The sequence below is a fragment of the Octopus sinensis genome, linkage group LG27 (genome assembly GCF_006345805.1).
Source record: "Octopus sinensis linkage group LG27, ASM634580v1, whole genome shotgun sequence".
NCBI lineage: Eukaryota > Metazoa > Mollusca > Cephalopoda > Octopoda > Octopodidae > Octopus > Octopus sinensis.
Window position 1 is genome coordinate 8,280,428 of NC_043023.1, and position 14,628 is coordinate 8,295,055.

Genomic DNA, 14,628 nt, shown 5'->3' on the forward strand with positions numbered 1-14,628 from the left:
GTGTGTTTATGTTCCCATCACTTAGCGGTTCGGCAAAAGAGACCGATAGAATAAGTACTGGGCTTACAAAGAATAAGTCCCGGGGTTGAGTTGCTCGATTAAAGGCGGTGCTCAAGCATGGCCGCAGTCAAATGACTGAAACAAGTAAAAGAGAAAGAGAAAAGAGAGGGGTAGTGCTCATGTTGAACGTGAGAGATAAAGCCGAAAGACATTAACTCCGAAGTCAGACTATAGGAGTTAATGGCTGATCACTGCTGAAGTTGTACTCCACATTCTTTACAAGTGGTATTGCTACATTCAAGCACCATGTTTCAACGTAACTCCATAAATACTGTACATGTGATTGTTCTTTGAGCTGCTGGTACTTGGACACCAGAGATGAATCTATGGTATTAACTTGGAACTCACCTGAAATGGTAAATATAGAATTCTGTGTCTGTACATTTTATTAGAGATATCTGAATCAGAAAACTCACAAGATAATTACAGTTGAGAAATATTATCTAGAAAAGAATTCAACAATGCTTTCCCTACCAAATTTATTGAAGACTGTCTATAGCCAGCTGGAGGAGGTTTCCTCCTGGGGCTACAAATTACAGTAGCATCCACCCTTAGGGGTTAGCCATATTTAATGGCAAATATACGTCACGATGTGTTGCAGCTACTGTTTATAACTCGCTCTAAGATTTATTATTGCTTGTTTAACACTTTTTCGATATCAGTGTCTGTACGATACTGGAAAAAGGATATGTATTTGTGAAGGGAACCTACTTTTCATCGACAACTGTGATTGTCACATGCCGATGACGAATCAATACTCAGAAACTCAAGTCCATGTGTATCATAAGTTGAAGACGGGAATTATGGCTTCCTTTTGCAAATACTGATAGGGCACAGAAGGTGTGTCTATAGCCAGCTGGAGGAGGTGTCCTCCTGGGGCTACAAACTACAGTAGCATCAACCCTTAGGGGTTAGCCATGTTTAAATGGCAAATATACGTCACTATATATTTTGTTCTATCTTATGTAATCTGTTTTTAATTATTTTAATTCAAATTTAAATTTGAAGTTTCCATCTTAATTAGATGTAAGAACCCTTTGTAAAGTCATTTTACTAAATCACTCCAAATTCTTAATTACTTGCAAAATTATTTAACATACTCTCTCTCTTTTACTTGTTTCAGTCATTTGACTGCGGCCATGCTGGAGCACCGCCTTTAGTCGCGCAAATCGACCCCGGGACTTATTCTTTGTAAGCCCAGTACTTATTCTATCGGTCTCTTTTGCCGAACCGCTAAATGATGGGGATGTAAACACACCAGCATCGGTTGTCAAGCAATGCTAGGGGGACAAACATACACATACATATATATACATATATACGACGGGTTTCTTTCAGTTTCCGTCTACCAAATCCACTCACAAGGCATTGGTCGGCCCGAGGCTATAGCAGAAGACTCTTGCCCAAGATGCCACGCAATGGGACTGAACCCGGAACCATGTGGTTGGTAAGCAAGCTACTTACCACACAGCCACTCCTACATACAGAGGTATTTTTTAAAACTAGTAAATGTTACGAAATGGTTAAAATGTTTTTGTTTAAAATAGAAATGTGTGTGTGATCATGTATTAACTTTACTTACACATATATGTTGGGGACCGCTTTTCCTCTTAAATATAGATTTCTGTCTAAGATATTCAATATATCTCACTGTATCTACAGTAAATTTTTTAAATGTCAACATTTCAGAATATTATCATGGTTAGATTTACATTTTATTACCTCATTAATCCTTTAATTAATAACTCATTAATTATCAAAAGTGTTCAGTAATATCTACAGAAATGGACTCGTCCATAAATCAATAACTAACATTTTCATATAAAAAACTATATTTGTAAACAATAAATGTTTACGTGTACATAATTAATTAATTTGATGTAATGGTTCCTTAATCAATTTTAATGGTTGAGTATTCCACAGACATCTATATCCTGATGCGATATGTGACGAATCTGTCCCTTTCGAGTGCAATCCATCTAATATGCTTCTCCACAATTTCACTTTAAATGTTTTGGGTTAATCCGAGGCTATGACAGACAACATTGGTCCAGTGACATTACTGGTGCACATCTTACTGATCCCAGAGTGACAATAGATTCTGGTAGGATTTGAACTTGCAACATAAAGAGACAAAACTAAAAATCGTATTGTAATCATTCTGTATTTACTACAAGGATCAAAGAAAGGGGTATTTTACGCGAAATGTAGTGTTTTACATGAACTGAATGAAGGGAAAGAATTCGAACCCATAATATTGAGGTAATTTGTTTTTGTTTGTTCCTTCTCGAGCCATGCCTGGCTCAGAAGGGCCGGTTTCCCGGTTTCTTGGCGTATAGGTTCCCCACCTGGACGGGACGCCGGTCCGTCACAGGTGAGCTGCAAGATGCAGGAGGAAAGAGTGAGTGAAAGTTGTGGTGAAAGAGTCAGCAGAAGTTCGCCATTACCTTCTGCCGGAGCCGCGTGGAGCTTAGGTGTTTCGCTCATAAACACACACATCGCCCGGTCTGAGATTCGAACCCGCGAACCCTCGACCGCGAGTCCGCTGCTCTAACACTGGCCATGTGCCTCCACATAATATTGAGGTAATGGGTGAGATGAAGTAAAAAATCTACTCAAATGACAACAATGCTGTAAAAGAAAGTCTCACAACAACCCATGGTGGGATTGTGCAGATGTAGAGGCGTGTTGCCGTCTTTATCTTCCACATTAACATCAGACTTAGAGAACAGTAGGTGCTTAGCCATGTTTGTGTGTCCATGACCACAGGCCAGATGCAGCGGGTGGTTACCATCTTTATTCACCACATTCACATCAAGTTCAAACAGTAATAGCTGTTTCAGTATGTCTGTGTGTCCATCAGGACAAGCGAGGTGTAGCGGTGTGTTATCATCATTATTCAGTACATTTACATTAGGCTCAATAAAACCTCATTGAAAAGATGAATGAAAATGATTTGGATATTTTAGATTATTGCTGAATTACAGAAGAATAGGAAATGCAGAGATGTGGTAACATTGTTATCCACGGCGAGCTGGCAGAATCGTTAGCACGACGGGCGAAATGCGTAGCCGTATTTCGTCTGCCGTTACGTTCTGAGTTCAAATTCCCGCCAGGTCGACTTTGCCTTTCATCCTTTCGGGGTCGATAAATTAATAAGTACCACGCACTGGGGTCGATATAATCGACTTAATCCGTTTGTCTATCCTTGTTTGTCCCCTCTGTGTTTAACCCCTTGTGGGTAGTAAAGAAATAGGTATTTCGTATGCCGTTACGTTCTGAGTTCAAATTCCCCCAAGGTCGACTTTGCCTTTCATCCTTTCGGGGTCGATAAATTAAGTACCAGTTACGCACTGGGGTCGATGTAATCGACTTAATCCTTTGTCTGTCCTTGTTTGTCCCTTCTGTGTTTAGCCCCTTGTGGGTAGTAAAGAAAGAAAAAAATATTGTTATTCACGACATTGACTCCAGCTTTAGACAACAAGAGAACTTTCACACCGTCTGTGCCTTCCCAACTCATGCCGGATATATATATATATATGTGTGACACCATCTTTATTCGCCACATTTACTTCAGTTTGTATAGTAGGAGCTGCTTCACCACATCTATGTCTCCGTTACTATTAGCCAGATATAGCGGTGTCTTACCATCTTTATTCACCGCATCTGTATCAGCGTTAGAGTGCAATAGCTGCTTCACCATGTCCGTGTGTCCCTGAGCACAGGCTAGATGTAAGGGCGTGTTACCATCTTTATCCCTCGCACTTACATCGGATTCAGACATTCGAAGCCTTCAATCTTCAGTCAAGAACCGGATCATCGTAGCAATTTCGGCTGATTAATCTTGAGATCGCTCCGATCCGGCCAGCCCCAAGGAAAAACTAAGCTACGAGCATTAGATTTCTTGGAAGAAATGTATACGAAACAGGGACGTGTGTATATATATATATATATATATATAATATATATATATAGATATATATATATTATATATATATATATATATATATATATATATAACGGGAAGCTTTATGAAAATAGACAAAAGACGAAGGCAGGTGGAAAACAAACGAACAATTGTATTAGTATGGCGCTCAGGAAATAAAATAAAACAAGTCCTTAACGTTTCGAGCCTACGCTCTTCAACAGAAAGATACACAGAGAGAAAAAAAACACAGAAAGAAGGAGAGAAAAAAATGCGTGCAGTAGCTAACGAATCAACATGGCGATCTGATTTCGGCCAGAGGTCAAAGATCAAACATGAGACGCGAGAGCGAAATAAGGGGAGATAATAGGGTTGATAATAGGTTTGAAGGACCAGCTAATAGTGCGTAGGAGGGGTCTGGACGTGTGTATGTATAGGGTTGGTGTATGTATTAGTATGTATAAGGGTGTGTGTGTGTGTGTGTGTGTGTGTATGAGAGAGTATTATATATTATATATATATATATATATATATATATATATATATATATATATCATTTAAATAACGAGGGAGATAAATTGAATATTAATTTAATTAACATCAATTTAAAACCAGTAGCCTAGTATACAAAAATCTGAAAATCAGAGAAAATTCTAATACATGAAGAGAACATTCTTTTCTTTGTAGTTTGATCGTAGGTGATCTACTTCTAGCATACGGCCGACCACCTAGTGGTCTTGCCCTTTGAATATACATATATAAATATATAAATATATATATATATATATATATTATATATATATATATATAATATATATATATATATGCACATATATATATTCTTTTCTTTTTTATTTATTTCTGTCATTTGACTGCGGCCATAATGGAGCGTAGCCTTTAGTCGAACAAATCGATCCCAGGACTTATTCTTTGTAAACATAGTACTTATTCAATCAGTCTCTTTTGCCGAATCCCTAGGTTACGAGAAGAGAACTACATCAAGATCGGTTGTCAAGCGATGCTGGGGAGTACAAACAGAGACACAAAGACAAACACAAATATATACATACATATAAACACATACACACACATATACACACTTATACACACACTTATATAATATATATATATATATATGTTATATATATATATATTATATATATATATATATATATATATATATATATATATATATATATATATATATATATATATATAATATATATAATATTATATATATTATATATATATGTTATATATACATATACATATAAGCACACACACACAGTGTGATATTTTCATACGTTTCTGTCAGTGTCGGCCTGGACATGTCTAAATTTATAGCACAACCTGGTGAAGTCTTTCAAATCAGGATTAGCACAACATAGCCCACTCCAGTTCAGAGTTATTTTCTACGGAGACTTATCCAGTTTATCCGGGGTTTCTTGAAGGAATTTGTCCAAAGACTTCTCGAACTTTACTATTTCTGCTTTAATCTGTTTTGGTATGTTGTTAAGGAGACGGGGTCAACTGAGGTGAAATAATTGCGCCGTATTTTTGTTTTAAGATGCGAGTGTGATTTATGTTGTGGGCGAATAGCACGGAGCCCAAGCCTTGGGCTTAAAGGTGAGAATATAAAAAAATTTATCAACCATCTTACAAACAATAACTCTGAGCATAACGCTGAGAGTTGCTGAAGCATGGAACAAATTGCCAGCATCAGTTGTTAGTTGTCGGAGCACTGCATCCTTCAAAACTTCCATGCTTCCTGAGATTCGCCAACACTACACCTGATTTTCTCCTCTCCATACACACACAAGCATGTATCTGACTCATACACTGTTTGCTTTCCAGACATTTGTACATTACTGCATATGCTTTATACGCACTTTTGACAAGTTGTGGTACACCTGAGCACTGTATACAATAATTTCATTATTATTATTTGTTTTATTATTTTATTTTTATTATTATATATCTTGGTGTATCTTATAGGAGATAAATCAATATATATATATATATATATATCTATAATATATATATATATAATATTATATATATATATATATATATATATATATATATATATATGTGGTGTGTGTGTGTGTGTGTGTGTGTGTGTGTGTGTGTGTGTATGTAGGTTTCTGTAAACAATACATATTAAAAACCTGTTTGAATTGTGACAACCATTTTTTAGATTTTTTATGTGGCTGCTTTATTTCATAAGTAGTTGGCCACACCAAGTATGACACATCACCTGCAGGTGTGTATGTATGTAATTATATGTATGTATTATGTATGTGTGTATGTATGTACGTATGTATATGCATATATATAATATATATATATATATCTATATATATATATATATATATTAATGATAAATATCAAAGTGAGTTATATACAGTAGCGGTAACACATCGTGACGTATTTTTGCCATTTCAATATGGCTAACCCCTAAGGTGGATGCTACTGTAGTCCGTTTGTATCATAAGTTGAAGACGGGAAGATGACTTCTCTTTGCAAATACTGACAGGACACAGAAAGTGTGTCTATGGCCAGCTGGAGGAGTGTGTCTCCTGGGGCTTCAAAACTACAGTAGCATCCACCCTTAGGGGTTAGCCATACTGAAGGCAAAAATACGTCACTAATATATATATATAATATACGCGAGAAAGAAGCAACAAGAATGGATAGGTTTTTAGTACGATCGTTTCATACAAGGACAGGTTTTATTAAAAGTTGCAAAGATTACAGCATATAACGAGTCCCGTACTCATCAGCTAAAATACATGTAAGTTCTCTAGACATCCTAGTGTTTGAGGCTATACTCATGAAGTAATGTAGATAATTAAACAGATTTCTAAAGTTCATTAAAGTTCCTTAAAGATGATGTAAGTCTTATCACAGAATTTTAAAAAAGTTTTGATAGCATCACAGAGAAGGTGACCTAATCCATATGAATTTCCATAGATATGATGAGGGATTATATACTCACAGAAGACAAATTATCCATTGTTATTAGCATTACAGAGAGGGTGAATTAATCCTTTGTATATATGCACAGATTCCAATGTGTAGATGTAAATTTCCAGAGAAATGGAGATGAATTTCATATTCACAGGCGATAAATTTTACAATGGTTGAACACAATGAGGTAGGTACCAATCCTTGTTATATGATTAGGTGTTTGCCATATTAATCACATTACTGCTATTCACAAGAGGCTGTAGCTATTTAACTCTTAAAGGTTGAAGGGCTTACTAGATCGGCCAAGAATAGAGAAGGGAATAGAAGAAAAGAGAGAAAAAAAGAAAATAATGGAGGAGGGAGCAAAAAGGGGGGGAAAGGGGGACTAAAAGAGAAGAGAAAAGGAAACAGAGAATAAGAAGAAGAAAAAGAAGAAAGAGAAAAGAGAAAGAAATAGGGAAAGAAGGGAAAAAAGAAAAAAAAAAAAGAGGGTTCTAGTTATACAGAAGAGCTAGTAGACTGTAAGTCTGGTTTTAATCAACAGGCATCTAAGAACTGGAGGGGAATATTATTCTTTGACCAGTACCGTTAATTTATTGCTGTTGAAATCAGCTATGAGTTTAAAGAGAATCTAAAGAGATAACACAGTCAGGGGTTAAGGGGTCAGATGCTAAAATCACCAGAAAATACATTAGGAAAATCTAAGTATAATCTTCTCAAAAAGTCATTAAATTTACTTATTTAATTTATTCATTTTATTGTCTTAAGGAGTTGTCGTTATTATTCATACATTGACCGACTACAGGTCAAATCTTATAAGATCATTTACAAGTTGTTAGGGGATTGTCTATCCATAATGAAGATAATCATATTATCACCGAGGGAATAGCCTTATTTATTTAATTATGAAATAGAATTATGGGGCTACAGTAACTAATTATAATTTATTAGAGTTATGCTATTTAAATTAGATTAAGTTAGGAATTAAAATTAAATATTACAATTAAGATTTAAAATTAAGAATTTAAAAATTGCGAGTTTGAAATTAAATAAAGCCTCAATTAAGTAGCGAATAAGTACTATTCATTTCCCTGTTCTCAAAAACTGATGTAGATATAAGGAAAAAGATAAAGATAACTGTAATGTGAGAACTCTTAGTTATCTACTTAAAGCAGTGCTATACTAGTAGAAATCAAGTTATATCTATCTATCTAGTTATGATTTCCAATCATTTAAAATATTTTAAAGTCTTCAATTTAGCGTGGACACAAACTTGACCTAGTTCGATATGGTTATTCAATAAGTTTCTATGTTTACTATGCTTTAGAATTTCGTACGTCTCCATGGAGCATAGTTGACAACCAACCCTACTATTTTATACGGAATTGCTCTCCTAACTATTTCCCAATTAAGGGTATAATTTTTGTTATTATTTTTGAGTTCCCAGATTTTGTTTGAAAGTGTGTGGTACCAGCTTTATGACGTAATTTAAAAGTCGAGATGTGATTTCTAACTCTGGCTAAAAAATTAATTGTACAGCCAATGTAAAAATATTTGTGTTTTCTCCGTGGATATGGTACATTTATAGATTACATTATTTTCCCTACATAGACCAGGTGCCGGGCATTTTGATTTTATTCTACACTTACACACAGGAGGAACAACTTCAGGCCTTGGATTATTCCTGGGTAGATGTTTAGGTTCCTATTATTTTGATTATCATTTCTATAGTGTGGTACTGATATCTAAAGTATTGTTATTATTTATTGATCCTTCCGTTTCATCATTTAGGTGTAAAGTCCTACCAAGATTTCTTATATTATTCGTAATGTTATTATTATTGTTAGTCTTTTTATCCAACTGTATATTATTGTTATAGATATCACTGATATTTTCATTCTCCTTATTTTCTCCATTAGCCTTATTTCTATTATTTCTATTATTAACAATATTACTTCTATTAATATCGGCATTGTTATTATTACTATTAATGTTAATGTTATTAGTCATTCTGTGGTTACTAATTTCACCTATGTTTTGATAGTTCCTATTGCTGTTTTTATTGTTGGTAGTATTATTGTTATTGCTATTGGTATTCATTCTGATATTATTATTTTTATTTCTATCTTTCCTGGCTAGTTTAATGTTGTTATTATTAATTTTAGCTATTAAAGTGGACATATTGGGAGGGTTGAATAAGAAATCCTAACTGTTTTCCTAGAAATAATTCTATGATATCTATGAGAGATAGGGAAATTTTTTTCCAGAATTACTTTGAATTTGTTCTGTATATCCGATTGTATCGCACAGTTGAAAGGAATATTCAGCCATAATATATCTTTTTTATAAAATTTAGGGTTCGTAGAATTACTACTATTCATCTCACCGGAGTTATTGTATTTATTACCATTATTTTTATTTTTATTTGTGTGCATCTTAGGTTTATCTACTTCAATCTTATCCGAGTTACCTATGTTCTGGTCAATGCTTCTATTTGAATTGTTGGGCCTGTACTCTAGATTAGCGTTTACCGTTAATTTAATTCTACTTTTATTTCGGGTTTGGTCTTTTTTGCTGCTTACTTGATTACTGATAACTTCATTATTAGGAATACGTGAGTTCTCCTATCAACGAATGTAATCTTTTGGTTGTATCCAGCCTTAGTTAACGCCGCATTATAATGCTCAGAATGGGAGTTAAATATATCCTTATTGGATGATAATTTGAAATTCTTAATGAAATATTTCTTACTAAAGATTCTATTATATTTGGGGGATGATTTGATAATTTATTTACGTAATTCGTGACTTCGCCTTCCTTTCTAAATGGGTAATGTAGCTTGGAGTTAAGGTCTAGGTAATATCTAGGAAATTAGCTATTTTAGTGCCCGGTTCATACGTTATACTGAGGTTGAAATCCTTAAGAACTTATTAATTTTCTTTCTAATCCTTTCTATAACAGATTTATTATTACTAGGGATAACAAACAGAGCATCATCTCTATATAGACCCCCCTGTATTTCTGGGATATCCTTGCTTATGCATTTTAATAGATATGCGCCTACTAGGTTGGTTACCTCAGCCGAATCACTGGAACCCATTGGTATATCAAAAAAATTTGGTGTATCTGCTCTAGTCCATAATTTATCTTCAAATTCAATAAATGTCTTCCTAGCTAGTAGCACAATATTGATTTCTTCTCTAGTTATGAGGGAGCGATTCATGGCAAATATTAGTGATTTGTTGAGTAAGATAGGGGAAATGCTAGAGTAATAACTATTAATATCGAACTGAATAAAAGACAGACTACTAGTATTAGTTAGAGAGTTAAACCATTTTAGAACTTCGTCGGTACTTAGCCATAGGTTTAAGGGGAGAAGAGGGGTTATTTGGGGTAGAACAGTATCCAGGATAGATTTACTAAGTCGGCCAATGTCCGACTTAGTTGGACAGATCAGCCTTACTGAAGGGTTATCCAAGAAGTCCTTTTTGTGGTCTTTAAGGTTGATCCTGGGCTCACAGGTTTAAGTGGCTCCGTTCTATCTGTTAAATTTATTTCTCCATGATCTCTTTCATTTCCATGTTTACTTTTTTCAATTGTTCTTAGTTGTAATTTTTATTTTGGAGTTTAGTTCTTTCCTAATTAATTTGCTATAAATATCGTAATCAACTCTATACATATTACCCGTTTTATCTGCTGGTACTAGGATTCCATGTTTGCACCGGGTTGACTGAATAAAGTTCCTAAGGTGTCTAAGGTGAGGGTTATATCTTAACGGGTGTTCATTGAAGCTAATATCATCTATAAGATTCAGCAAGTCTTTCTCAAAGTTCTCCAGGAATGGTTCTGAGGTGGGCTTTTTCTACTTTTAAAAATTCTTCTAAAATTCTTTTCGGTATTCATTTCCTGAGGTTTCTTCTTCTGTTTGACATCAAAATGGTACGTTTTCCACCTGATTCTTCTAATGAAATCGTTAATCCTATGAATGAGAAGCCAATTATATTCATCTATACTATGTAAGGGGATGTCTTTAGGGGAGAACTTAATGTTTACTTTTTCCATTCTTGTTGAGAAATTAAGTACCAGAAAACACATACAGACTGTATGGGAATATATTCAAAGAGCAATAAAGATTCAAGTAATTTAAAAAATTTACTTGAATATGGTACCTAACTTAGATGCACCAAAAAAACAATACTGATTTAACAATACAGTAATGTGGGGTGATTATAAGCGAGAAAGAAGCAACAAGAATGGATAGGTTTTTAGTACGATCGTTTCATACAAGGACAGGTTTTATTAAAAGTTGCAAAGATTACAGCATATAAACGAGTCCCGTACTCATCAGCTAAAATACATGTAAGTTCTCTAGACATCCTAGTGTTTGAGGCTATACTCATGAAGTAATGTAGATAATTAAACAGATTTCTAAAGTTCATTAAAGTTCCTTAAAGATGATGTATAGTCTTATCACAGAATTTTAAAAAAGTTTTGATAGCATCACAGAGAAGGTGACCTAATCCATATGAATTTCCATAGATATGATGAGGGATTATATACTCACAGAAGACAAATTTATCCATTGTTATTAGCATTACAGAGAGGGTGAATTAATCCTTTGTATATATGCACAGATTCCAATGGTGTAGATGTAAATTTCCAGAGAAATGGAGATGAATTTCATATTCACAGGCGATTAATTGAGGCTTTATTTAATTTCAAACTCGCAATTTTTAAATTCTTAATTTTAAATCTTAATTGTAATATTTAATTTTAATTCCTAACTTAATCTAATTTAAATAGCATAACTCTAATAAATTATAATTAGTTACTGTAGCCCCATAATTCTATTTCATAATTAAATAAATAAGGCTATTCCCTCGGTGATAATATGATTATCTTCATTTGGATTGGACAATCCCATACCCTAACAAACTTTAAATGATCTTATAAGATTTGACCTGTAGTCGGTCAATGTATGAATAATAATGACAACTCCTTAAGACAATAAAATGAATAAATTAAATAAGTAATTTTTAATGACTTTTTGAGAAGATTATACTTAGATTTTCCTAATGTATTTTCTGGTGATTTTAGCATCTGACCCCTTATCCCCTGACTGTGTTATCTCTTTAGATTCTCTTTAAATCATAGCTGATTTCAACAGCAATAAATTAACGGTTTACTGGTCAAAGAATAATATTCCCCTCCAGTTCTTAGATGCCTGTTGATTAAAACCAGACTTACAGTCTACTAGCTCTTCTGTATAACTAGAACCCTCTTTTTTCTTTTTCTTTTTTCCCTTCTTTCCCTATTTCTTTTCTTTTCTCTTTCTTCTTTTTCTTCTTCTTATTCTCTGTTTCCTTTTCTCTTCTCTTTTAGTCCCCTTTCCCCCCCTTTTTTGCTCCCTCCTCCATTATTTTCTCTTTTTTCTCTCTTCTTCTATTCCCTTCTCTATTCTTGGCCGATCTAGTAAGCCCTTCAACCTTTAAGAGTTAAATAGCTACAGCCTCTTGTGAATAGCAGTAATGTGATTAATATGGCAAACACCTAATCATATAACAAGGATTGGTACCTACCTCATTGTGTTCAACCATTGTAAAATTTATCGCCTGTGAATATGAAATTCATCTCCATTTCTCTGGAAATTACATCTACACCATTGGAATCTGTGCATATATACAAAGGATTAATTCACCCTCTCTGTAATGCTAATAACAATGGATAAATTTGTCTTCTGTGAGTATATAATCCCTCATCATATCTATGGAAATTCATATGGATTAGGTCACCTTCTCTGTGATGCTATCAAAACTTTTTTAAAATTCTGTGATAAGACTATACATCATCTTTAAGGAACTTTAATGAACTTTAGAAATCTGTTTAATTATCTACATACTTCATGAGTATAGCCTCAAACACTAGGATGTCTAGAGAACTTACATGTATTTTAGCTGATGAGTACGGGACTCGTTTATATGCTGTAATCTTTGCAACTTTTATAAAACCTGTCCTTGTATGAAACGATCGTACTAAAAACTATCCATTCTTGTTGCTTCTTTCTCGCTTATAATCACCCCACATTACTGTATTGTTAAATCAGTATTGTTTTTTTTGGTGCATCTAAGTTAGGTACCATATTCAAGTAAATTTTTTAAATTAACTTGAATCTTTATTGCTCTTTTTATATATATATATATATATATATATATATATATATATATGCAAACACACACACAAATGTGAATGTATCTTTGCTATGGGATAATTTCCTGCAAACCGACGGCTCTTGTACATGATCACTTACACAACTATTGGTTTCAAAATTTGGTACAAGGGCAACAATTTCAGGGGAAGGGTTTAGTGGATTACATTGACCTTAGTGCTTATCTGGTACTATTATATGAAATTATTGTATACAGTGCTCAGGTGCACCACAATTTGTCAAAAAGTGCGTATAAAGTATGTGCCAGTAATGTACAAATATCTGGAAAGCGAATAATGTATGAGTCAGATACGGGCTTGCGTGTGTGTATGGAGGGGAGAAAATCAGGTGTAGTGTTGGTGAATCTCAGGAAGTTTTGAAGGATGCAGTGCCCCGATAACTAACAACTCATGTCGGCAGTTTGTTCCATGCTTCAGCAACTCTCAACGTGAAAAAATGTTTCCTAAAGTCATGGGAGCTGTGCTGTTTTCTGACTTTGTAAACATGCCCACGGGTGTTAGACGGGTGGAGTTTAAAAAGGTGCTCAGAGTTATTGTTTGTAAGATGGTTAATAATTTTATGGGTGTCTGCCAAGTCAGCTACCAGATGTCGGAGTTTCAATGTATCCATGCCCAAGGAAATAAGGCGTTCAGGATATGGCAAATGCCTGATGGAGGGTATTCTCTTATATCGACCCCGAAAGCATGAAAAGCAAAACCGACCATGGCGGAATTTGAAATCAGAACACAAGGAAAGACGAAATGTCCCCAAGTATTTTGCCCGGACTGCTAACGATTCTGCCAGCTCGCCACCTTTAGTAATACTAATTTTCATATTAACACTCTATTGAATTAATCTATACACAGATATGCATACATTTATGGTAAACTAAAGAAATGATTAACAATCTGTTATTGATCAATTAGGGGGATATCATCTATGTCTAAGGTAGAAATGGTCCTGGTGGCGGAATCGAGTGGGTTGCGATAGTGAAATACAGAAGAAATCCTTAAGTCTGTAACAGATTAATGAGAAACTTATTTTGACCTTGGAAATACGACTTAAAAATTTTACTTAACAACTACGACACTTAATTTACGTACATTAATATCAATACATGTATGTATGTATGTGTGTGTATGTATGTATGTATGTATGTATGTATGTATGTATGTATGTATGTATGTATGTATGTTTGCGTGTGTGTGTATGTATGTATGTATGCTTGTATGTATGTATGTATGTATGTATGCATGTATGTATGTATGTATGTATGTATGTATGTATGTATGTATGTATGTATGTATGTATGTATGTTTGCATGTATGTATGTATGTATGTATGTATGTATGTATGTATGTATGTTTGCATGTATGCATGTATGTACGTATGCATGTATGTATGTATGTATGTACATATGTATGTATGTATGTATGTGTTGTGTGTGTGTGTATGTATGTATGTATGT

General features: G+C 34.2%; 1 protein-coding gene across 1 annotated transcript in view; it reads right to left on the reverse strand.

Moving 5' to 3' along the window:
• Positions 1-223: 223 nt before the first annotated feature.
• LOC118768066 (ankyrin-1-like) overlaps positions 224-14,628 on the reverse strand; it is a 30,838-nt gene continuing 16,433 nt past the window's right edge. The window contains exons 6-9 of the mRNA XM_036513856.1: positions 3,633-3,851; positions 3,518-3,531; positions 2,711-2,989; positions 224-408 (exon numbers count right to left, since the gene is read on the reverse strand). Of these exons, the coding sequence (XP_036369749.1) occupies positions 224-408; positions 2,711-2,989; positions 3,518-3,531; positions 3,633-3,851 (697 nt within the window). The remainder of the gene's footprint in view (positions 409-2,710; positions 2,990-3,517; positions 3,532-3,632; positions 3,852-14,628) is intronic.